The sequence below is a fragment of the Camelus ferus genome, chromosome 22 (assembly GCF_009834535.1).
Source record: "Camelus ferus isolate YT-003-E chromosome 22, BCGSAC_Cfer_1.0, whole genome shotgun sequence".
In the NCBI taxonomy this organism is placed as follows: Eukaryota; Metazoa; Chordata; class Mammalia; order Artiodactyla; family Camelidae; genus Camelus; species Camelus ferus.
Window position 1 is genome coordinate 5,832,053 of NC_045717.1, and position 23,575 is coordinate 5,855,627.

General features: G+C 39.0%; 2 protein-coding genes across 2 annotated transcripts in view; one reads left to right on the forward strand and one right to left on the reverse strand.

Annotated features, from left to right (window-relative positions):
- Positions 1-23,575, reverse strand: part of CREBRF (CREB3 regulatory factor) — a 49,885-nt gene that overhangs the window by 6,630 nt on the left and 19,680 nt on the right. Inside the window, 6 exon segments of the mRNA XM_032465082.1 lie at positions 7,038-7,160; positions 13,475-13,548; positions 14,795-14,949; positions 14,951-14,985; positions 16,626-16,820; positions 22,070-23,156. Of these exon segments, the coding sequence (XP_032320973.1) occupies positions 7,038-7,160; positions 13,475-13,548; positions 14,795-14,949; positions 14,951-14,985; positions 16,626-16,820; positions 22,070-23,156 (1,669 nt within the window).
- LOC102509501 (N-glycosylase/DNA lyase) lies at positions 750-1,788 on the forward strand. The gene is given in 2 exon segments (XM_032465083.1): positions 750-1,394; positions 1,396-1,788. Coding segments are annotated over 2 exon segments (1,038 nt in total).

Below are 23,575 nucleotides of genomic sequence, written 5' to 3' on the forward strand. Positions count from 1 at the left end.
GACTCATCTAGATTAAAGGAGACAGAAAAAAAAAAAAAGACAACTAAATGTAATACATGATCCTTAACTGGATCAAAAACAAAAAGGTTATAAACGACATTACTGAGACAACTGGGGAAATTCAAATATGGACTCCACATAGGTATTGTATCAATGTGAAGCAGGAAGTGATACGAGTATTATGTCTAAGTAAGAAAATGTCCCGTTCTTGAGAAATCCATGCTGAAGCAGTAGTTAGGGGGGAAGAGTCACATGTTTACAAGTTACCTTCAAATATTTAGGGGAAAAATGTAGACAGAGGCAGAAATAAAGCAAATGCAGCAAAATATTAACAACTGGTGAATCTAGGTGAATGATACACAGATGTTCATTGTACTGTTTCTTTCTACTTTTCTTGTAGGATTGATATCGTAAATGAAGAGTTGAGGGAAAAAAATTAGTATACATGTTATGTTACAGTCAAAGAGCGAACCTGCAAGACAAAAATGCAGGGCCTGCAAATTATCAGAGACACATACAAAAATGAAACTGTAATAATGGATCACACAGGGAATGACATAAAAAGGCAAGAAAGCCATATGAACAAACCCTAACAGATCTTCTGATGACAGAACTAAAACCCAACATATATCAATAAATAAAAATGAGCTACTTGAGGAGCATGGCCTTAGTGGGGGTGTGGTCTCTTGGCAGCGAGTGGAGCTGTTCTGAGTGGGGGGGTCCATAATGGGGCGGGTCCAGACGTGGAAATGTTAGCCCTCTCCCTTCTGCCCGGTAGCATGGGGCATCGTACTCTAGCCTCCATCCCCGCCCTGTGGGCCTCCATCCCCTGTCCACACTCTGAGCTGCGCCTGGACCTGATTCTGGCTTCTGGACAGTCTTTCCCGTAGATGGAGCAAAGCCCTGCGCGTGGGAGTGGCGTGCTGGCGGACCAGGTATGGACACTGACGCAGACTGAGGAACAGCTCTACTGCACTGTGTACTGAGGGGACAAGGGCCAGGTTGGCAAAGCCACACCAGAAGAGCTAAAGGCCATGCGACAGTACTTCCAGCTGATTGTCAGCCTGGCTCAACTGTATCACCATTGGAGTTCCATGGACCCCCACTTTCAAGAGGTGGCTCAGAAATTCCAAGGTGTGGGACTCTTGCAACAGGACCCCATCGAATGCCTTTTCTCCTTCATCTGTTCCTCCCACAACAACATTGCCCGCATCATGGGCATGGTGGAGCAGCTCTGCCAGGCCTTCGGACCTCGGCTCATCCAGCTTGATGATGTCACCTACTATGGCTTCCCCCGGCTGCAGGTCCTGGCTGGGCTGGAAGTGGAAGCTCAGCTCAGAAAGTTGGGCCTGGGGTACCGTGCCCGTTACGTGCGTGCCAGTGCCCAAGCCATCCCTGGAAGAATGGGGTGGACTTCCCTGGCTGCAGCAGCTGTGCAAGGCCCCTTACAAGGAGGCCCACAAGGCCCTCTGCACCCTGACAGGGGTAGGCACCAAGGTGGCCGACTGCATCTGCTTGATGGCCCTAGACAAGCCCCAGGCTGTGCCTGTGGACATCCACGTGTGGCAGATCGCCCAGCGTGACTGCAGCTGGCACCCCACTACCACCCAAGCCAAGGGTCCGAGCCCCCAAGCCAACAAGGAACTGAGAAACCTTTTCCGGAGCCTGTGGGGACCTTATGCTGGCTGGGGCCAAGCAGTGCTGTTCAGTGCTGACCTGCGCCAAGCCCACCGAGCTCAGGAGCCACCAGCAAAGTGCAGAAAGAGATACATGGGGCTGGAAGGCTAGGTGGGAGCACTGGACACAGGGATTCCCCAAACACCCCCCCCCAATCCCCCACTTCTCTCCCCCATCCAGTCTTGTTGTAAAGGGGGCTCAGGAGTCAGGCACCCTCAAATCAAGCAGTTTGCTCAACAATATAGGGTGTGGATTGTCGGGGGAAACAGAGCTACCTGTGGTTTTAACCTCTTCTATTACAAGAAGGAACAATAAAACAGAAACATTTGTATGGAAAAAAAATGAGCTAAACTCACCTATTAAAGAAGAACTTCTAGACTGGCTAACAAAGAAAATCCAACTATAAGTTATACATAAATATCTAAGAGTGAATTTTATGGCATATGATCAAAATTAAATTAAAATTTTAATCTAAGATCTTTTAAAAAGAGATGTATCTAATATAAAGTAATTTAGAAAGATTGCAAATAAAAGACTAACAAGCAAAGGAATACCTAGCAAATATAAATAATAAGCTGCATTCATGACTGTAATATCAGACAAGACCGAATTCAGGGAAAAACTGTAAACAAGACAAAAGATGTGTGCTTCTTGATGATAAAGATTGCAGTCTACAATGAAGACCTAGTAGTAAAAATCATACTCAAACATCCAACATTCAAAAACCAAAACACAAAATATGAGAAGAAATTGAAACACATGAGTGGGGGCCTTTCTCAGTACTACACAGAGTAAATGAACAACTCTTACAAAAATCAAAAGGAAAAGAAGATTTAATTAAGATTAGCAAATTAACATATATTGGAGTTTTAATATAAAACAGAAAATATATCTTCTTTACAAATGCCCACAAGATATTTAAAATTACAATCATATAATAGGTAGCTAAAAAATCTCAATAAATCACAAAAGAACATAATAATAAAACCAGAAGATAATATTCCCTGTCTTCTGGAAAATTTTAAATCTCTCTCAAAAATTCCTTGGGTCAAAGAGTAAATCAAACCTAAAATTTCAAAGTATTCAGAAAATAATTAAAATATGATTCATCAGAATCTGTGAGATACAACTAAGCAGTGCTTAGAAGAAATGTCAAAGATTTTTAATTATATTAGTGAGTAAGAAGGAATAAAAAGAAATGAATTAAACATCTAACTGAAGAAATTAAAAGAACTGATATATTCAAGAGCTAGTTCTTTGGAGGGGAGGGAGTAGAATAACCTGAAACCAATCAATTCAAGAAAAAAAGGGGAACATGATAGATATAAAAAAAGAAATGAAAAATGTAGCGCTAACCACCGATACAAAGGAAATTAAGAAACAAAGATTGTTTTGCTCAATTTTAATAAATCTGACAGCCTGGAGGAAGTGGGTAGTCTTCTGGGATATACAAATTATCAAAACTGATTCCAGAAGAACTTGCAATTTGACAGACAAATTATCATAGAGGACATAAAGAAAGTTTTCAAAGAGTTAATCACAAAACCACACTGGGCCAGACAGTTTCAAAAGAGTATTCTACAACCTTTCAGGAAAAGAAGCTCCAACATATTTAAACTGCTCCAAGGTGGGGAGGGTACAGCTCAGTGGTAGAGTACATGCTTAGCATGCATGAGGTCCTGGGTTCAATCCCCAGCACCTCCATTAAATAAACGTAATTATCCCCCCCCCAATTTTTTTCAATAAAAATTAAAAATAAACTGCCCCAGAGGGGAATTCTGGGAAGATAGTCATATTGCAGCATGGATTTTTAATCTCCTCAACTCCTCACATAAAAACAGAGCAATCAAATAAAAAAACTATGGAAAACTTTAACAAGTGACAAGTTATCTCCATGAACCTCAAAATTCAAGAAGACAGGAATAAACTACCAAAGGCGCTGAGCCGCCTGGCATTCACATTATTACTACTTGTGTGGGACGAGTCAAAAGGAAGTAGTGGACCTGAGAACCTGGCCACCTGAAGTGGCCAGCAGGTTAGTCGCTGGGAGGGACGAGAGGACAACTGGAGGGCAGCCGAGGCTGTGAGAGCACATCTAAACAAACAATGAGTATAAGGTGAGTGCGGGGCTCACAGATGTGAAGGGGCTGGAGCAGTCCAGCTTCTATGAACTCAGAAAACATGGCTAGCCAGGACTCCCTCGTAGGACACAGGCCAGCACTGTTGAGAATTAAAATAGAGTGGCCTAGTGACATTCAAATGCACCCAAGAAGTCCCCTCGCACCTTCTGCCTTTGCACTTCGCCCTGACCCCTGATAAAGGCACCTGCCCACAGCTTCCTTTGTTCTCTCCCTGTTTCCTCCTGACCTGATGGGTTGCGCCTGCTCCCTTAGTGCTCCCCTCGTGTGGCCCCCTCGTGGCATGTGGTGACTCTGTCTTTCTAGGATGAACTTTCTTTTCCTGCTCCTCTCCTGTGTCCCCTCTTTTGGCTGGACCAGAATGACCATCTCATGAACGCATATGAGACATTTTTTTACGTTTCCTGAAAACACGGGACACTCTGTTAAGTTTGAAGTTAGAAAAACTATCTTGAAGCAAACTTTCTTTTAAAAGTTCAGAAAAACTCATTTCACATACAAATGATTAACAGAAAAGCAACAAGGTCAAAATCCCATAAAAAAGGAGTAAGAAAAAAAAGGGAATAAGAGACTCCTGCAACCAAGGAGAGGATGCCTGGAAGACTTGACCACAAAATGGGTGAAAACCATACCCACTGTTATTTCAAAATTAACTAAAGACATTAAAGCAAATGCTTTAAGACATAAGAAACACAAATCAGAAATATAAAAATTCAGGAAAGAATTAGAAATAAAGCCCCATGTTAATTATAACATTACAGTAGCCAAGACATGGAAACAACCTATATGTCCATCAATAGATGAATGGATAAAAAAATTGTGGTGTACAGACACAGACACAGACACACACCCCACTGGAATATTATTCAGCCATAAAAAAGAACGAAATCTTGCCATCTCTGACAACATGCATGGACACGGAAGGCATGATGTTATGTGAAATAAATCAGACAGAATAAGGTAAATACTGTATGATGTCACTTATATGTGGAATCTAAAAATAAACAAACCAAAAACCGCACAAAAAAACAACAAAACCCCCTCAAGCTCACTGATACAGAAAACAGACTGGTGGCTGCCTGAGGTGGGAGTAGGGATTGGGCAAAATGGATGAAAGGTGGTCAAAATATACAAATTTCCAGTTATAGGATGAATAAGTCATAGAGATGTAATGTGCAGCATGGTGACTACAGTTAATAATATGGTACTGTATATCCAAAAGTAGCTAGTAGGGAGGATCTCAAAAAACATCACAAGAAAAAATATTTTGCAACTACATATATTGATGAATGTTAGCTGGACTTGTGGTAATCATTTTGCTAAGAAGATCTAAAATTACATTCAGAAAGAGCATAGAGCATACATGTGAATATCAACCTAAAATGACCAACTCCAAGACATGGTCTAGTAAAATGACTGGGATTTAAAGAAAAAAAATCCTGTTGACATCTGGGCAAAAATGGCAAATGACATAATGGGAAAAAACTTAGGCAATTATTAGCTTTTCAATAGCAATACTTTCTGCCAGGAGAAAAATGCAGAAACATATTTAAAATACTCCAGGCAAGAAAATGTGAGTCAAAGACTGTACCTGGTAAAACTGACAACCAGGTATATAGGGAAAACACAAGCTTATCAATATATAAGACCTCTAAATTAATAAAAAAGGTAGGAAGAATTTTTTCTTGTAACATTAAATCCCTCCGTCTACCTAACAAAAGAAAACTGAAAATGATTTTAAAGAATAAGAAAGGAAACAGAAATGCTATGAAAGAAGATATAAAACACTAAAATAGTATCAATTCATTTGAAGTAAAAGTCAAGCAAATTCATCATTACTATTCCATGTTTTGCTTAATATTTGGGTGTGGAATTAATCTACATGGAAGTTAAGAAGGAAGTGGTTGTTTAGGAAAATACTAGCATATTTTACATTCAGTATGAACACAATGCTGATTAAGAGAAACTAATAAATAATTTCAAAGACCATGAGAAACTTACTAAATGAATGGGAGCATTCAATATGTATTTTCAATTAAAGAAAATGCAATCATTTTGGTAGCTATGAGTAGTCTCTCTGTAAAAATAGAAATAAAATATTCTCGCTCACTCCACTCTATTTAGCATCTTGAGTTCTTTATTGCAGTTGCCACAATGTTATTTGTTTTTGTTTTTCTGTTTGTTGTCTTTCATTGGTTTAGATTACAAACTTGGTAAGAAGAGCAGCAACCAAGTCTCAGCGTATTAACCCTGTATCCCCCCCCAAAGCCTGGCACACAGTAGGTGCTGAAAAAATTTTGTGGAATGAATGAGTTTATAATAACTGGAAGTCAAAAAATTGTCTTAACGAATTCCAAGATATTTACAATTTAAAAAAATTAAATTACAGTGTTGGCACCCTAAAATTAAAATAAGTAACTAACTAATGATGGAAAAGTAAACTCTGCTTCTTTTAAGTTACCTAATTCAATACACAGTCAGCATCATCAGGAAAAATGAACTGGAAGAAAATGCTCAGGTAACTAAAGTCTACCACTCTACACAATGACTATGTCAGAACTGGTATTTAAGAGACAGTCCTAGAATAAATACTGTTAAACAAGGAATATATAATATAGCTGAACCAATTTCATGATGCTTCAGGGTTTTCATGGATTGTGCTATGCCATAATGCCCTTGGGATGCTACTGATCATGGGGTGATTTGCTCCTACGGCAGCTGAGCTCCTGGGCCTCGGGGGTTCTCATGTCTTTGTGTGCATCAGCTCCCTCCATCCTCCCCGTCAGGCATCGCTCTGACTGCCTTCGGCATGCCCGCCTCACTGTTCCTCCCCCATGTTATACAATCTGTTCAGGGATGGAAAACCAGATGATCATGTTTGTTAGAATCCTATAAATGGGTAGGAAACTCCACTAAAGAATAAACTGCAGGCTTGACAAGTTCAGGGATCTTTATTTTCCCCACAAAAGGTTAAAGTTGCTAGAAGTTTATCTTTCCTAAGTGTTAAAACCGTTCAATGATGAAGTCTGAGTAATAAATCGTGCTAACCAACAGGACACGTGTACAAATGCTAAATCTCAAGAGACAAAAACTACTCGTAGAGGAGAGTGACCACCATGAGAGCACTTGAGTTTTTCCTTAAAACAATTTGTATCCCCTTGAATCATGTATCTTACATTACATGTTATTATTTGTTATTAATTTATCCAATATTCTTCTTACCAAGAGTATCTTTAATGAGGATTTCAAGCTTCTGTCCCATGTTGGGTCCCCTTTCCTCTCTTGGATTCTGTACTCGGTTTACAATCTCTTGCTTGATGGAGTTGATTACAAATAATAAATTATCTGTAAGACAGAACAAGACACTTGGAACATGTCACTAATAGAGAAAAATTTACTTTTACTAGGTAATAATAGATATTCAATTAAAAGAATTTATAATACATTCAATGTATTCAATACATTGAAGAATATATAAGAAAACATTAAGCAGTGATGGTTATAAACCTTCTCTCTTACACAAGAGACTAATTTCAAATGATGTGCCACTTTTGATAACACGTTGTGGACACATATCAGTGTCCACTACCCTGTAAGCAATTTGCCCTACTTGTCTTCACAGTTTTAAGGCCTATGACGGTGCCTGGTATATCGAATCAGAGGGTCTTAGTAAATGTTTATTAAATAAATCAGAGTCCTTCAAAGACAAAGCTTGAAAAATAAATTTCCCCACCTTAAGAAGCTTTTAAAAAAAGAACAAAGCTAACCAAAAATATATAAGGAGGGAAATAATAAAGATAAGAGCAGAAATCAATAAAACAGAACATAAATACACACAGTAGAGAAAGTTAACAAAGCAAAAAGCTGGTTCTTTGAAAATATGGAAATTGATACCCTCTGCTACCCTCGTCCCCTATCCCCAGCTATATTGCTCAATCACCTAGACCTAAAATGAAAAAGAGGTTATCACTTCAGAATCTAGAACCATTAAAAGGATAATACGAAAATGCTATGTCAAGAAGTTCAACAACTTGAATGAAATGGACAAATTTATTGAAATGTAACTTAACAAAACTGACACAAGAATAATTGGAAAGTCTGAATAGCCCATTTCTAATAAAGAAATTTCTAGTTTTTGAATTTATCAAAAAATATTCCCAAAAGAAAACCCAGAGGATTTCAATGGAAAATTCTATCAAATGTACAATAAAGAGATAAAATCAATCTTAGCAAAAATTTTCAAAAACGAAGAAAGATGATAGTCTAATTCATTCTCTAAGGCCTGTATCCCCAAATACCTAACCTGACAAAGAAAGAAAATTACAGACCAAAATCCCTTTTGAATACAGACATAAAAATAATTGACAAAATATTAGTGACAGAATCCAAATTAAAATACTGGAATAGAATCTCACAGAATATTTGCAAAAGACTCTAATATAAAAAGGGAAAATACATCATAAACAAATAGAGTTTACTCCAAGAACAGAAGGTTGGTTTAATCAAAAAATCAGTTAATGTAATTCACCACATTAACAGGGGGATATGTGATATATAACCAAGAATAAGGGAGAACAAAGTGTTCCAATAAATGCACACACACACAAAAAGTAAATGACAGTATTCAACATCCATTCATGATAAATCAAACTAGAAAAATAAGGGAACTTACTCAAAATTACACAGAGCATCTCATCTACAAAAAAGCCTACAGCCAACACCAACTTAAAGGTGAAAGCTTCCCCTCTGAGATTGCGAACATAGCAATCACCACTTCTATTTAATGTCCTAGACATTGCAATAAGGCAAGAAATAGAATTAAAAGGCATAAAGATCAAGAATGAAGGAAAAAGCCCAACTCTATTTGCAGGAGATGACTGCTTAAACAGAAAATCCCAGGGCATCTACATACCTACTACTGGAACTAATAAATTTAGTAAGATAACAAGGTATAAGAGTAATACACAAAAATCCATTTTATATATTAGCAACAAAGAGTTTGAAATTCAAAAATGAGTCCATTTACAGCAGTACCAAAAAATATAAGACACCCAGGAAACAAAGGATAAAACAAAGGATAAAAAGGATAAAACAAAGGATAAAAGATGTTCAAGCACTCTACACTGAAAACTATAAAAGAAGACACAATGAAATTAAAGAAGACTTAATTAGATGTAAAGAGATAGCAAGTTTATGGATTGAAAGCCTCCATTTTACTAACATGGTAAATTCTCTCCAAATTGATTTATAAATTCAGAGCAATTCCAATCAAAATTTCAGGAAACTTTTTTTTTGGTAAAAAGTTATAAACTGATTTCAAAATGTACATGGTCACACAAAGGCCCTAGAATAGCCAAAACAACTTTGAAAGGGAAGAACAAAATTGGAAGACTAACAAGGACTAACACTATCAGACTTAAAAGATTTACTGTAAAATTACAGTAACATACTGTGTATTCACATAAAGGAAGACAAACAGAATACAGAGTCCAGAAGTAGACCCATACATATAGGGTCAACTGATTTTACAAAGATACAAAAACAATTCAATGGGAAAAGGAAAGTCCTTTCAATAAATGGTGCTTGATGAACTGGATAGTCACATGGGGAAAAAAAAATCAACTCTTAGCCTTTACACCACACATAAAAATTAACCTGGAAATGATCACACACCTAACTGTTAATTTAAAAATTTTGCTCTTTGGAAGATGTCAGTGAGAAAACAAAAAGGCAATCCAAAGACTAGAATAAAATATTTTCAATATATATATACCAGAAAAAGAACTTGTATCTAAAGAACTTTTAGAAGACAAGGGCTTTAAATGGCTAAATATTTTAACAGATGCTTCACACACACAAAATATATGAATAGCCAGTAAGTTCGGTAAAGATGTTCAACATCATTAATCAAAGAAATGCAAATTAAGACCACAATGAGATACCACCACACACCCATTAGGTTAATTAAAATTAAGAAGGTTGACCCTACTAACTGCTGGCAAGGATGTAAACCTACCAGAATCCTCCTACACTGTTTTTGAGAATGTAAAATGGTATAGACACTTCGGAAAACAGTTTGGCAATTTCTTATAAAGTTACTCCTAAGTATATAACCAAGAGAGATTAAAAACATATGTCCACCTAAACACTTATACAAGAATATTCACTGCAGCACTGTTACTGCAAAAGCTAGAAACCACTGAAGTATCCATCAACAGAAGAATGGATAAACAAACTGGTATATCTATTATAATGGAATACTACTCAGCAATGAAAAGGATTTAACTATTGATACAGGCAAAAACATGGAGGAACTTTAAAATAATTATGCAGAGTGAAAGTAGCCAGGCAAAAAAAGAGAACATATTGTAGGATTCTGTTAATACAAAATTTTAGAAAATGTAAACTAATCTGTCATGACAAAAAGCAGATTGTGGCTATCTGAGGATAGAAGGGAGGGAGAGGATTAGCTTACAAAGGGGCACTAGGAAACTTTTGGAGGTGATAAAAATGTTCAAATGATCTTGACTGGTTTCACATGTATATACACATGTCCAAATTAATCAAATAATACTTTTTAAATATGTAGTTACTATACTTCAATTACATCTCAGTGAAGTTGTGAGGGGGAGCTCATTTCCAGTTTCAACACACAGGATTCCTATGGTCTGAAATAACTCTCTACCACTTTAGAGACTGCTTTGCAACAGTTAACAATAACAATTTGTTATTCCTCATCTATTAATACTGAGAAGAGACCAATCCAGACTGATACTGAAGAGGAAAGTGAGAAATAATTGGGAGGAAAGCAGTTTAAAATTCATGTAGGGACAATATATATAAAATGTGTCACTAAACAAGGAAAGTGAAACTGACTCCCTAAATCACACGAAGCAAGAAATTTATGCTTCTTTTCAATGAATAACTGGGAGAGAACACCATTTTCTCAAATATACATAAGGACCTTTACAGGCAGTCTGGATTTATGAGAAGCGATGAGGTTCCCCCATCCTCAACAGGTAAAATAATCAGGTTACCTTTAAAAAGAAGGAAAAAAACTCCACTATAAAATCGAAACTGAAACAGAACAGAAGAGCTCTTCTCAATCTGGGCAGCACCCATGCCGGGACACAGGGGGCAGGGAGGGCAGAGGTGTAGGGCTCTATTTAACACCATCAAAAACCCCTGGGTGAGGAAGTGGAGGCATCTGGCTCAGAAAGTGAGGACACTCAACCTGTAACAGATCCCTCCTGCTTTGATTCCATGTTCACCCAAGAATTTTCTAGTTTTAATTTTCTCACATAGCTTGCTTAGGGACAAAATAGGCCGATCAGGGTGAAGGTCCAGTCCTCTTAGCAGTTTTACTTCTCATTCTGAGTCAACAAACCTACATGTGACTCACAGGGCAGCTTCTGGTGAGTAGGAGGAGTCAACAGGAGGAGGAGGTTTGGCAGGACAGGACAGGGTGAGTAGGACAGTACTGGGTCCCTGAAGCTAGTGTTTGGAATGGTGCTAGCTGATGACAAATTAGAAAGGATAAGAATGACAGAATACATTTTTCATAAAGCATATTTTATTCTATTCTGAGTTTATGCCTGTCTCAATGTTTTAAAGCTAAAATGTCCTTTCTTGTATGAAATTACAGGGGTCATGGATGATGTTCTTTTTAATCTCCTTACCTGGCAAAATATAAACCTGGCCAACCTACGGTTCCCAAGTCCCCAAATCTTTTTCAAATGTCACTGATTTGTGAATCACAAATGCTAGAAACCATTAGGTCAATAGATAGACAATGGATAAAACTGTTCCACAAAGCAGTAACAGAGTGACTCACAGCTACTGAGAGGAATCAAGGACACTGTTCCCTTGAGAGACGTATCAGAAACTCTGGGAAGAATTTTCAAACTGCATGTGGCAAACCACACAGGAGTTATCTCATTGGTTCGAAGACGTCTTCTAAACCAATAGTCAAGGCTGTTCTTTCCCAAGACTGGAGAGAGACGCTAGTAAGACAGAAGGGGAAGGTCCTCTCCCTCCATGCTGACTAACTAAGAAGAAAATGCTACCCTTTAAAGACAGGCCTTTCCCTACATGTAAATATCAGAGGCTTTAAGTTAGCTTTGGAAACAAGAAATTTAAGTCAGCCATCAAAAACTCAATTTGAGATTGAACATATTCAGAAATACACACCCTCCTGGCCCTTACCAACTCCCCAGTTGTTCTCCACCCCAGAGTATATATACATCACAGACAGAAAGCATGTGTGTGTGGGCGTGCGTGTACATACATACAAATGCAAAAATATATGGCCACACAGGTGTACATCATTATGGATAGATAGATATATTAACTGAACCACACAGACAGATGCCTACATGTGTCCAGAGAAAAAGAGACCCAGAGGCTCCTAGTGGCCCATCACCTCTCCCTGCAGTGTGAGTCACTAGGCTCTGAAATATGAATGCCCAAGAAATTGCAATTGTTGTACAGATATACTTACAGAGTATAAGGTCAAAATGCTTCAGTAGCAAGAAAGAATAATAGGAAAATGGGTAGACTGCCACTCCAACAAACCAACTCTTGTTTTACTTAATTCATATACCTTGATAAGAGTTCCTGTGTAGCCATAAATAAATAAAACCATCAGTTCATTTCACAGGTTGTAAACTTCACAGTTGGAAATCCCCTTTCTGTCCTCACAAATGGAAACAAGATCATCAAGATAAAGGATTAAGAAAAACTACACAATGTTAATTGAGCACTTGTGTGCCAGACATCATGCTGGACTTAAGAAAAGCTCTGGAAACAAATAATCATTGCTCATTTAGCCACTGTTTCCTTTTGGACACAACTTAGCCCAAGAGCTACACAGGGAAGAGGACAATTTTAGAGGCAAAGGAATATACGGCCTTTTATGATACCAGGCTTAAGAAAGAGCAACAGAGCAAGGGGGGAAGGAGGGGAGTGCTTATTAAAAGCAGAGCTTTCCAGCCCTCTGGTATGCTGCAGAAGTGTTCCACATGTGTGAGACAATGATCCTCTCAGCCAGGAGCAGCCTGCTCTGTTATATTCCAGGCTGCCTTAGAGATGACAGTTATCCGCACGTGCCGTGATGTGAAAGACTGGGAAGCAATGATCTAAGCCAAGAGTTCCCAAATATGTGCTAGGATGGCTGTGTAAGAGTAATCTGAGAAAATGGTAAAAATATGGATTCCCAAGTTCCACTTGCATAGATTACAATTCAGAGGATCTGGGGAGAAGCCTAGGAGTCCACATTTTGCATAGATGATTCTAATGAGCAATCAAATTTGTAAAACATGTATCTAAACTATCCACTGAAAGGTTAAAATATACATTAGCCAATAAAATTGGCTAGCCCAGCAACAGAACTGTAAAGTGGAAGCCAGAGAGTACCATGGTCACAACAGAATGAGCTCTTTAGGACAGAGATGAGATCTGGCTTGAGGAGCCACAGATACAGACACGCTAACAGGAGGACGTGAACGACTGAGAGCGAGCGTGTGGCTTACTGAGTGGACGAACAAAAGGGGCCGAAAACTGGGCAGGACACACGGAAAGCAAAAAACAAAACCAAAGAAAAAGAGAATGGTCAGCAAGGTAAAAGGAAGTTTATCGAATTCTTAAAAGTGTAAGTTTACCATATTCTGTGTTGAGGCCCCATAATTTCACTTTATTAGCTTCATACTGTGCTTTTTTCTTTAACCGACAAGCCCTGTGAAAGGAAGGAGCAATCAATTCAGACTTTTTCAAGTGAACATTCAAAATATACTTCTTTTTGCTGCTGTCAGACATTTTTTAACAGCAACCAAAAATCACTGCCTACTGATGTTTATATCAAGGGACTCAGTTATTCCAAAACGTACAATATAATCATTTACCCAAACTTATTTCTTTAAATTTTAGCATACATTCAAAAATGAAGCTGCAGCCAGTACACTGAAGTAATAAACAAACAAAAACTGACAATACCCAGTGCTGTAGAAGATGTGCAGTAAGCGGGACCTTCATATGTTGCTGGTGGGGATGTAAAATATAGTACATTCGGCTACTTTGGAAAATAGTAGATATTTTTGAAAATTTATTTCATTCCTTTGGAAATAGCTACTACTGCTTTTTCTTATAAAGTTAAACATACACTCCTGGCTATTTCCCCAGGAGAAATGAAAACTTACGTTCCCATAAACACGTGTAAGTGAATGTTCATGGTGACCTTATTCCTAACCGCCAAAAACTGAAAATCACTCAAATACCCTTCAACTGGTGAGCGGATGCACGGCAGCATATCACTCTGAAGGACTACTACTATCAATAAAGAGGAACAAGCTATTTTTTCACACAGCAACATGGATGAATCCCAAATTCACTGTGTGTGAAATCAAAGCCAGACTCAAAAGGCTACATATGGTATGATTCCATTTATATGGCATTCTAGAAAAGTCAAAACTGAAGGAACAGAAAACAGATTAATGGTTGCAATGGGTGAGGAGTGAGAGAAGGAGTTCACTTTTACAAAGAGGCATAAGAAAAAATTTTAAGGTGACAAAAATGTTCAGTATCTTGATTGTGGTCATGGTTACATGATTGGATATGTTTGTCAAAACTCATAGAAGTGTACACTAAAAGGGATGAATTCTACCACAAGTTAAGTCATACCTCAGTTAAAAAAAAAAAACCCTGACTTACTTCAAAACAAACAAAAAATAAAGCTATGACAAAAATTTTCATTGTTATACTGTAAGGCTCTTGAGTTCATTCACCTCTCCTCTTTAAAAACTTCCTCCATGAAGCATAAATACCGTCTTTTACTTTCAAAGGAAAAATTGTAATACTCTCATTGCACTATTTATAAAAGTATATTTCTCAATAAATGGCCGAGGGTCATCTCTACAAAAGCTCACTGGAAGTCGAACCCCACCTCCTAGACTTCAATCGCATGAATGAACAGGATGAGCATTTACCTGGAAGCCAGCTTATTTTTTTCCTTCCTTGACCTCGGCCGCGCCGTTAAGGGAAGCTCACTGACTGGAGTCAGGTCACTGATCACCTTATTCAGCTTCCGTAGTTCATTGCCTATCTGGAGGAGTTTTTTAGGATTTGGAGTCAGGTCTTCTACAGTCCGTTCTCCGTGACTTCTTTACAGCGTATTTCCCTATAGATGTTTTAAAAGAAGCTTAAGTGAGATCATCCTATTTTTATTTAACAAGAGGTACATTTTCTACAGCCACATTTTAAAACCCCATTTCTCCCCTCCCCCCTTTCTTTTTCAGAAGTCTCAGCATATGAACAACCTATGCTAGGGGGCTGCCCTCCTCTCAGACTTCCCAGCTTGTGAAACGGGAATAACACTGCACGACTCCAGCCTGTTTCCAGCCCTTCTCCACCTCAAGGTTTCTAGTCCCAGCATGACAGGTTCTTAATTATCTGCATGGCAGTAATAAGCATTTCAAACTCCAGGACTGGAGTGGAAGTTCACCTGCACACAAAAATCGGGGCTAGGGCACAGGATGTGGTCAGCAGAGAGTTCTGAAAATTTTATCCAAACCAAGACATTTTGCTATGACTGAAAATTTGTCAGACATGTATATTCCTGTGTTGGACTTAAAAGTCCAACAAGTAAAGACTGCCTTTTTGGAAACCACTTCTTCAATTAGTTTGATAAGTAACATTACAGAAGACTCAAGAAGTCTTTCCCTATGACTGCAGGTACTACAATACCCTGAACAACTTCCCTAGCACTCACCACATGCTACCTGGACCTATTTATTGGATCTGTCTTTTCATTTCTGGTAGAAAATTGATATAAAGTCAAAAGCTAGGTCTTTATTCACTGTAAGACAGTATAGACCTGAGTGCCAGTGGAGAGGGAAAATGACATACAAATATACTTCTGATACAATTTCTATGTCAAAAACGCTTAGCTAAGTCTGTAGCATGAGTGACTACTGAACTGTTTATTGAGCTCCAAGCTTATGAGTGCCCTCCCTCTTCTCGTACAGACATTGGAATAACATTTCTGCAGAAGAAATTCTACTTAACTACATCCTTCTGGGTCCACAGTTCAAAATGCGGCCTACTTAAGATTATAAGCCCCTCCTGACTCCTAATATTCAGTTCTTCCTGCTCCATTCCTTTTCTCCACAATTATTCTTCCTCTCCTTTCCTTTTGCTCCTCTTTCTCCCCACCACCGTTTTGATTCCACTCTCCCGTTCACATTTAGGCCTGGAGAGTGGACACGAGTGGAGGACAGAGATGCTGGAGCCCCAAGATGCTCTCCCTCCCCAACCCTTCTTGTCTACAGCAGCTGAGACAGGTGAGGGACCAGCAGTCCCCTGGTCATTTCCTGGGTAGGATATGTAGACTGACAAGTGACTAGAAATTGCTTTTACACAAGCTGTTCCCCCTGTTTAGGCGATGGCTCTCAACACGGATAAAAGCTATTTGTGAGTGAAGCGCAGTCACAGCAGACACAGCAGCTCCGCACTGTTCTACCCTCCAGCCCGCTCGGCAGGGCTGAACGCTGCAGACGGTGGATGATGACTAAGCATTGCAGTTAGTACCTCTATTTAAAAGTGACGCGAAATGTCAGGGACAGATGGTTACTAAGACATATCATGGTGACCACTTCATAGTGTATGCACATGTCAGATCACGATGTAGTACACCTGAAACTAACATAATATTGTACGTCAACTGTATTTCAAAAAGAAGAAGAAAGTAGAGAGAGAGGTAGAGAGGGAGGGAGGGAGGGAGGGAGGGACACAACATATATGATCGCAATCCCCTCTTACCATGGTGTAAGCCATTTTTCTGATACATATTACTGGGCAAGGTGTCTCGGTTCCATTCAGATGGCCTTAGCATCCTCTCTTGCTGTGACGGTGTGAGTTGTTCACTATACTCCCAGAAGTACCTTCTTTTACCTCTCTTCCGAGAGGATATTGAAGTCATCTCCTTCAAGTCTTCTACAGAATCGTTCTCATAGCCTTGAAAAAAAAAAAAAAAGCAGCCCCTCCCAATTTCTTAAGTTCCATAAATTTCAATGAACCAGTCAGGACACACAAAAATAACCCTTCTATTTGCCACCTGACACATTTCCTTTCATCTGAAAACATTATTAGCATGTCAAAGATAATAAACCAAACCTATAAAGTAACTTTTAATGTGGAAATCTCTAGCTCACAAAATATTTAGAGATTAATAAACAGAGATAACTACACTGTTTATCTTCCTTGGGTTTCTCTTTTTAGTGTAAGATACTTTTCTGTATCTTCACGTAAGATTGAGAGAGTAATGAAATATAGCCACAGGAATGTCCAAAGTACCATTAGATATTGGTACTTACACACTATACTGTGATTTTAAATGTCTTCCGTCTAATATTTATGCACTGAAGCACTGCCAGACAGAGCTGTCTGCATTTCTGGGATGGCTTCCCACTAGGCGGAACTCTGTGAGGTAGCAGTGGTTTTCTTCCCACTTCCCACCTTACCGCTTTTGTAAAAGTACAAAAATGACAGCTCTCACACAGGTTATTCAAATAAAAACTTATATGCCTATTTGAACTAATATTTTATTGGAAGTAATTTGCATTTACTTCACTTTTTAAGAAGTTATTTTCCCTACTAGTGGGTAGTTGCACAAAATTCTTAATTCTGAGCTGCTAGAACTACTGGTTACACCCAATACAGGAAGAGCTGTAAATCTGAAATACCCTTAGAGCATGCCCGTCTTAGAGGTATACTCCACATGATTAGTGCTGGATACCTGGGGCAGTAGAGACGGGATGTGCACAGCCCTAAACCTCAGGTGGCCAGGAAAAACTGGATGGCAATGGCCAAGCAAAATGATCACTCTCCCTCCTAAAAGCATGACTCCTCTGGAACTAACACGAAGAAAGTGATGACATCTGCACATTTTGGGAAAAACATAGGAGTTTAGAATTTTACCAGGTTTTCTTCAGATTAAAAATTAATTCGGAACATGATTCCATCTATACAACATTCTGGAAAAGGCAGAACTATAGGGACAAAGTCGTTGCCAGGAGTTGGGGGTGGAGGGAGGGGCTGCCTATAAAGGAACACGAGGGGCATCTCGGGGTAATCCAACTATTCCATATCTTGATTATGGTGGCAGTGGTTACATGACTGCATGTGCTTGTCAAAACTCAAAGTAGTACACTTAATAAGGGGTGAATTTTACTGTGTGAAAATTATACCTCAATAAGCATAACCTTTGAAAAAAGGATAGCAGAATGATTTTGAGGCAACAGTCAAATAAGCTTTTGTAACACTGCTGGCTTAACAGCATTATAATGCTCATGTAGTAATTCAGAACAACATGGCATGCAGTGTGACAGAGAACCTTAGATTCTTTTTTAAGAAATGACGCACAAGTGGAGTGACACAATCATTTCTAGAAACCTGATTTTTTAAAATTTTGTTAGATACATGAAGTGGTAACTTTGGCCTATTTACTTGTGTTAATGTTTCATTTTAAAGGATTTTATCTTGGGGGGGACGGTATAGCTTAGTGGTAGAGTGCATGCTAAGCATGCACTTGGGTTCTGGGTTCAATCCCCAATACCTCCAGTAAAAAAAAAAAACAAACCTAATTACCTCCCTCAACAAAATAAATAAATAAATAATTGAAAGGATTTTATCTAGTTATCAACCTAGCTTTGGAAAAGGTACAAAGGCCACATGGTGCCATCAGAAATGGCCTTTTTTCAAAAGACCCTTGCTCCACAAGGCCAAGTTAAAATTACTGGCCCATAGAGATTACCCTAGTATGGCTGGGAACACCTCAATACAGGGGGATGCACCAACCAAAACACTCTCATCTTCCTATCAGCGTCGAGAACTGGTGTTCCACACTTAAGTCTACCCCAGCCCAAAGTATCAGGGAAACTTCCTTATACACAGCTTCCTCAGGCAACCCTCTCCTGTGCTTATCCGGTTTAATGGTCTAAGTGGATTTTTTTTCCTGACATGTATTCCACGTTAAATTCAAAGTCATTAAGATTTGGATTTCTCCTGTACCATCCAAATTAGTTACCAGTTTTGTTTACTGAATGAATCTTCAGTCTTTTTCCAAAAAAGTATTTAAGGGACATCAGTTTTCTTTGACCTAATATTTTAACATTTTCTAATAGCATACACGACAAATTCATAATCTCACACACACACAATGGATTTGGTAAAAGTCATCCACTGTTCAATAGCAACTACTGTGATCAAGTAGATGCAGAAAAATTATATTCCCAGATCATTGGTCTTGCATTAAAGGTAATTAAATATTTTTCAAAGTATGTTCTGAGGAACAATATTACTATAAGACATGCCTTCAATCCCAAGTGAGTTCCATGGTCAAATAAGTTTTAAGAAACTCTCATCCTGCATGTTTCTCTTGCCAAGTCACAGTACACATAAGATCAGAAGACAGAGAAAACATGACAGTAAATAAACCCACTCCTCTCTAAGCTCCATGAAGATAAGGACCATGACTATTTTGCTCATCTCTGCATAGCCAGTAATCTAACACACACAGTGCCGAACACAAAAATAGGAAGCCCCTTCAATTTCTTTTAAGAATCAGTGGCCTGTTTAATGTAACATTTCGTATGAAGCTTTTCCCTTTTCTTTTCATTTGGTGGATCACCATATTGATCTAACTTATTTCTCCCTGACACAATTACCAAATGGTATTCCAAAAGGCTGTATTTACTGCATAAAATTCTGATCACTTATCTTTGGTTAGTCCAGACTACTGCCATTAAGCTGGTAAAGTCAATCATGAAAATGTCTAGTAGGTATTACAAAATAAACTCTCATTCTGAGGGCCTAATTCTTAGCCTTATAACCATGTAATTCCATGACCCCAAACAGTTGTAGCCTGTCCACAGAATAGGCTCTATTAAAACCTGGGAGCAAGTCCAGAATAGGGACTGAAACTCCATTTTACACCTTTCCTGGAGCTTTGTAGGCTCAGGCACTGTTGTAGCCAACTGCCAAGAAACAGCATCAAGGGAGCGAGTCATCACAAAAGGGCCTTTGTGAACCGCCTGCTGCGAATTAAACCAACCAGCCCACTCTAAAACTAGCACTCTGAAGAAACTATAACTATCCCCACTTTCCTGCTTCAAAGAATTTCTTCTTGCTTCTCACCAATAATTCACGCTTGTATTCCTAAAGTCGCTTCTTTAGCTCTTTCTTCCAAGAAGGGAAATTTTCATTAGCAAATGTGAATAAGCCCCCAAAATACCACAAAATATTGATTTGTGGTTAAAGCATGTCATTCATTAAAATTTGTGAGAGGTGTCCAGGCAATACTAACCGAAGAGCTTTTTACTTCAAGTCAACTGGAAGCGAAGTGAATTAAATGCCATCCAAATGCATTAAACAGTGCCAAGAGAAGAGCTCTCTTTACCCTGCTGAGCACCAGGTAAAGCATCTCTGCTTTAAAGCAGGGTCGCTTGCTTAATACCAGTGAACTCACAAATCAGGCTTCTCCTACAAGCGACAGGGCAAGAGACTATGGCATGACAGGACATCACCAGCTGTAACACTGGTTCCCCCTCCCCATGAGAGTCAAAAGGCTGAGAAAATGGAAATGAGGATCAGCTTATAAAGTAGTCTCTCCTCATGGGCCTACTCATCTCTCAACATTTAGCCAAGTGAAACCAAGTCAAAAGATCAAGGATGAACTTAAACTGGAGTTAAAAGTCAAAGAAAAGCAAAACTACAACCAGAGATGGAATCAACAGCATAGTCCTTGCCTGTCTTGGTTGGTGACGAGGGGATTTATTGACTTCCTTGGATTTATATATTCCTTTAAGCATCAGTTGGTAAAGGTGTTTCTTCCCCATTCTTTCCATTTCCAAGTCATCACCCTAGTTATTACTCCTTTTCTCACCATTCCCCTCCTTCCTACCCTAATTCTAAATACGGGACTCAAAACAACAGGGCTAATCTTTCAGACGTTAAGGACCACTCATGGACAGCACTGTGGTCCCAGGAGGGAGCTATATTAACACCACTAGCTGCAAAGACAACTCTCCTTGAAACATCTCAAAGCAGATGTTATTAATCTGTTGAGAGAAGTTTCCCTGCTAAGTAGAAAAGACAACTGTTCTACTAGACTATACTGAGTCCTAAAGCAAACCAAGGAAAGGGCATAAGCTCTTTTCTTCCACAGTGAAGTACCTCTTCCTTACTTGAAATTCCACCCAACTCAAACAACTCAGTTGTATCAAATGCATAAATCTAAGCATTTGTGAACAGAAAGATTTCACTCAGAGGAAAGTCTCTCGGCAATAGTAAGCTTCACCGGCTACAGTCTAGCTACTATGGCTGAAAAACCTTCCTGAAAATTAAATATCAGCATTTGTACAGCTGGAAATTCCAACAATGAAAGAGCTCTCCGACAATTCATAACTTTTTTTTCCTAATAACTTGGTCTTTTATGTAGAAGTTATAGTATCAACATTATTTTTCACGAAAAAAAACTTCTGCTTAAATGTGAAGATCTTCACTTCTTTGTGCATTTTAAACTGCGTGCCACTTGGCAATACCATTTTCATAAATAAACTGTACAAGCCAATGATGGCAAGAGCCCAACCATGTACTTGTTGGAGTGAACCAGTTCCCCAAGGGTTTCATTTTCTTTCTCCCTTTTATTTATATGCGTTGTATACAAATAGAGCAGAGGCTCCTTCATGCTCATTAAATTATAGCATGTATTTTTCTTAAATGGAAAAATACTGCAAACGAAAGATGCAGCAGACACAAAGCAATGGCTCTCTTTTACATTATTCATTAAGTAGGTTTTGTTGGTTACAGGCATGAGTAATACAAACCATCATTGCTTCGTTCACCATTCCAGGGACTCCTAACTTACCTCAACTATAACAGAGGGACACATGCAGAAACAGAAAAAATTTTAAACCGATCAATTTTGGCATCTTTGCCCAGCTGCTCAACAGAGTGACAAATCAGGTCACTTAGCATAAGATAAATTAAGAAGCCTTTGAGGAATCAGCATATGAACCACTCATGAGCAAAAGTGATTATCTGAGAGCTGTTTGAATAGATAAAAGCAATTACATGTCCAAGAGAAGACAGTAAGTCATTTAATCCCCAAACTAAGACAAAGAAAGCATCCACAGCAAAACTTCCTATTTCAAGAGAGCAGGAAAAAGTCCGTTTGGTAATTAAGCCTCCCAACACTACAATACCTGGTTCAGAGAAGGTGTCACTGATATCATCATCCTTGTCATCTTCATAATCCTCTTCCTCTTCTTCCTCCTCCTCGTTTTCAGAAAGTTCGTGCTCGCTGCCAAATCCTTCGTCATGGTCCTCATCATCAACGTCCTCCTCGTCCTCCTCGTCTTCTTCAGGACTGCATTTGGTCGGCTGTTCACCCAGGTTGTCGGAGACAAAAAGGGAGTAATTGTGCTCTTCTTTTTTCTGGGATGAATCTGAGACCGATGTGCTGGCAGAAAGGCTGCTACTTTCTCCTGCTGCAATTGACCCAGGCCCCTCCTGGGGCAGGGGGCTGAGTAATAGTTCCTGGGTTTCTTTAAAAGGCAAAGCTGGAGTGGCATGGCCCTGCAAAGGCTCCGTCCCTTTCTTCTCCGGCCTCTTGGCTACAACGCCACAGTAGCAGGTATTCTCCTTCGCTGCGTCCGCGGGAACCTGGCTCAGAAGGGGCCGGCTCTGCGGCACTGGGTTGATCTTTACTTTTGCCTTTTTCACATAGTCTTTACATTCAACATGAAAGTTCACTTTTTCATTATGATACATGTTGGTCTTCACCATGATTTGTGTGCTTGAAGTGGGTTTACTTGCTTTTTGGACACAGTCTGACAAAGGGACCTCAGCCTGAAGAATCTTAGAAGAACACACAGGGGCAGCTGCTCTGCTTGCGAGCTTTTTACCAGGGAATGAAGAGGGCAAGGGATTTTGTTTGACACTGAAAAGTGAATCGGGGTAGTAAAGGGAGTCAGAAACAGACTGAGAGTCCTCACTATTAAGCTGGGCCAAAGTTGGGGTTTTACTTATGACCTCTTCATCTTGGTAAGGGCTAGAAAAGTCATCAAGGCCCAAGTAATCCACTTCTTTTGTTCCCCAGATGTCACAGCTGGTTAGTTTGGTGTACTTTGTTAAGTCTTCACAGTATGTATCCCACTGTTCCCAGTTTGAGGTTAAAGCACCCTCATTATCCAAGACATCTGTGAAAGACTCCAGATTTTCAATGTCTTTGCAGTCCTCCAAAGAAAGGAAGTTGTCTCTAGGATTCTGTTGGTAGTTCATCTCTCTATCCTGAGAAAGGTTTAAAAAAATAATCACAGACCATACTTTGGGAAAGAATTATTTACCTCCATCCTAACTTCCATATATCAAATTGATACATCAGTACTCAACCTCTGGTCCGTTTTATTTTAAGATAAAGACTACTTACATGACACTCTACCATTCCATTTAATATCATTTACTTGGGCAGGGGGGGGAAAAAAAGAGGGAAAATATGTCCCCTGAGCAGCTTAGGTACAGTCAAGGGCTCTTGAACTTCACTATAAACACTCTGCCTGAAAAAAGTTTACATTTCCTGACCTTTGAAAGATTTGAGAATCTTCTTAGAAACAAGATTCACTTATACAGCAGATAATGAAGACCTTATCTTCCTCACAGAAGAATCTGTCTTCTTAAGTGAGAACTTAAATGTAGAGGTAAGGAGCAAT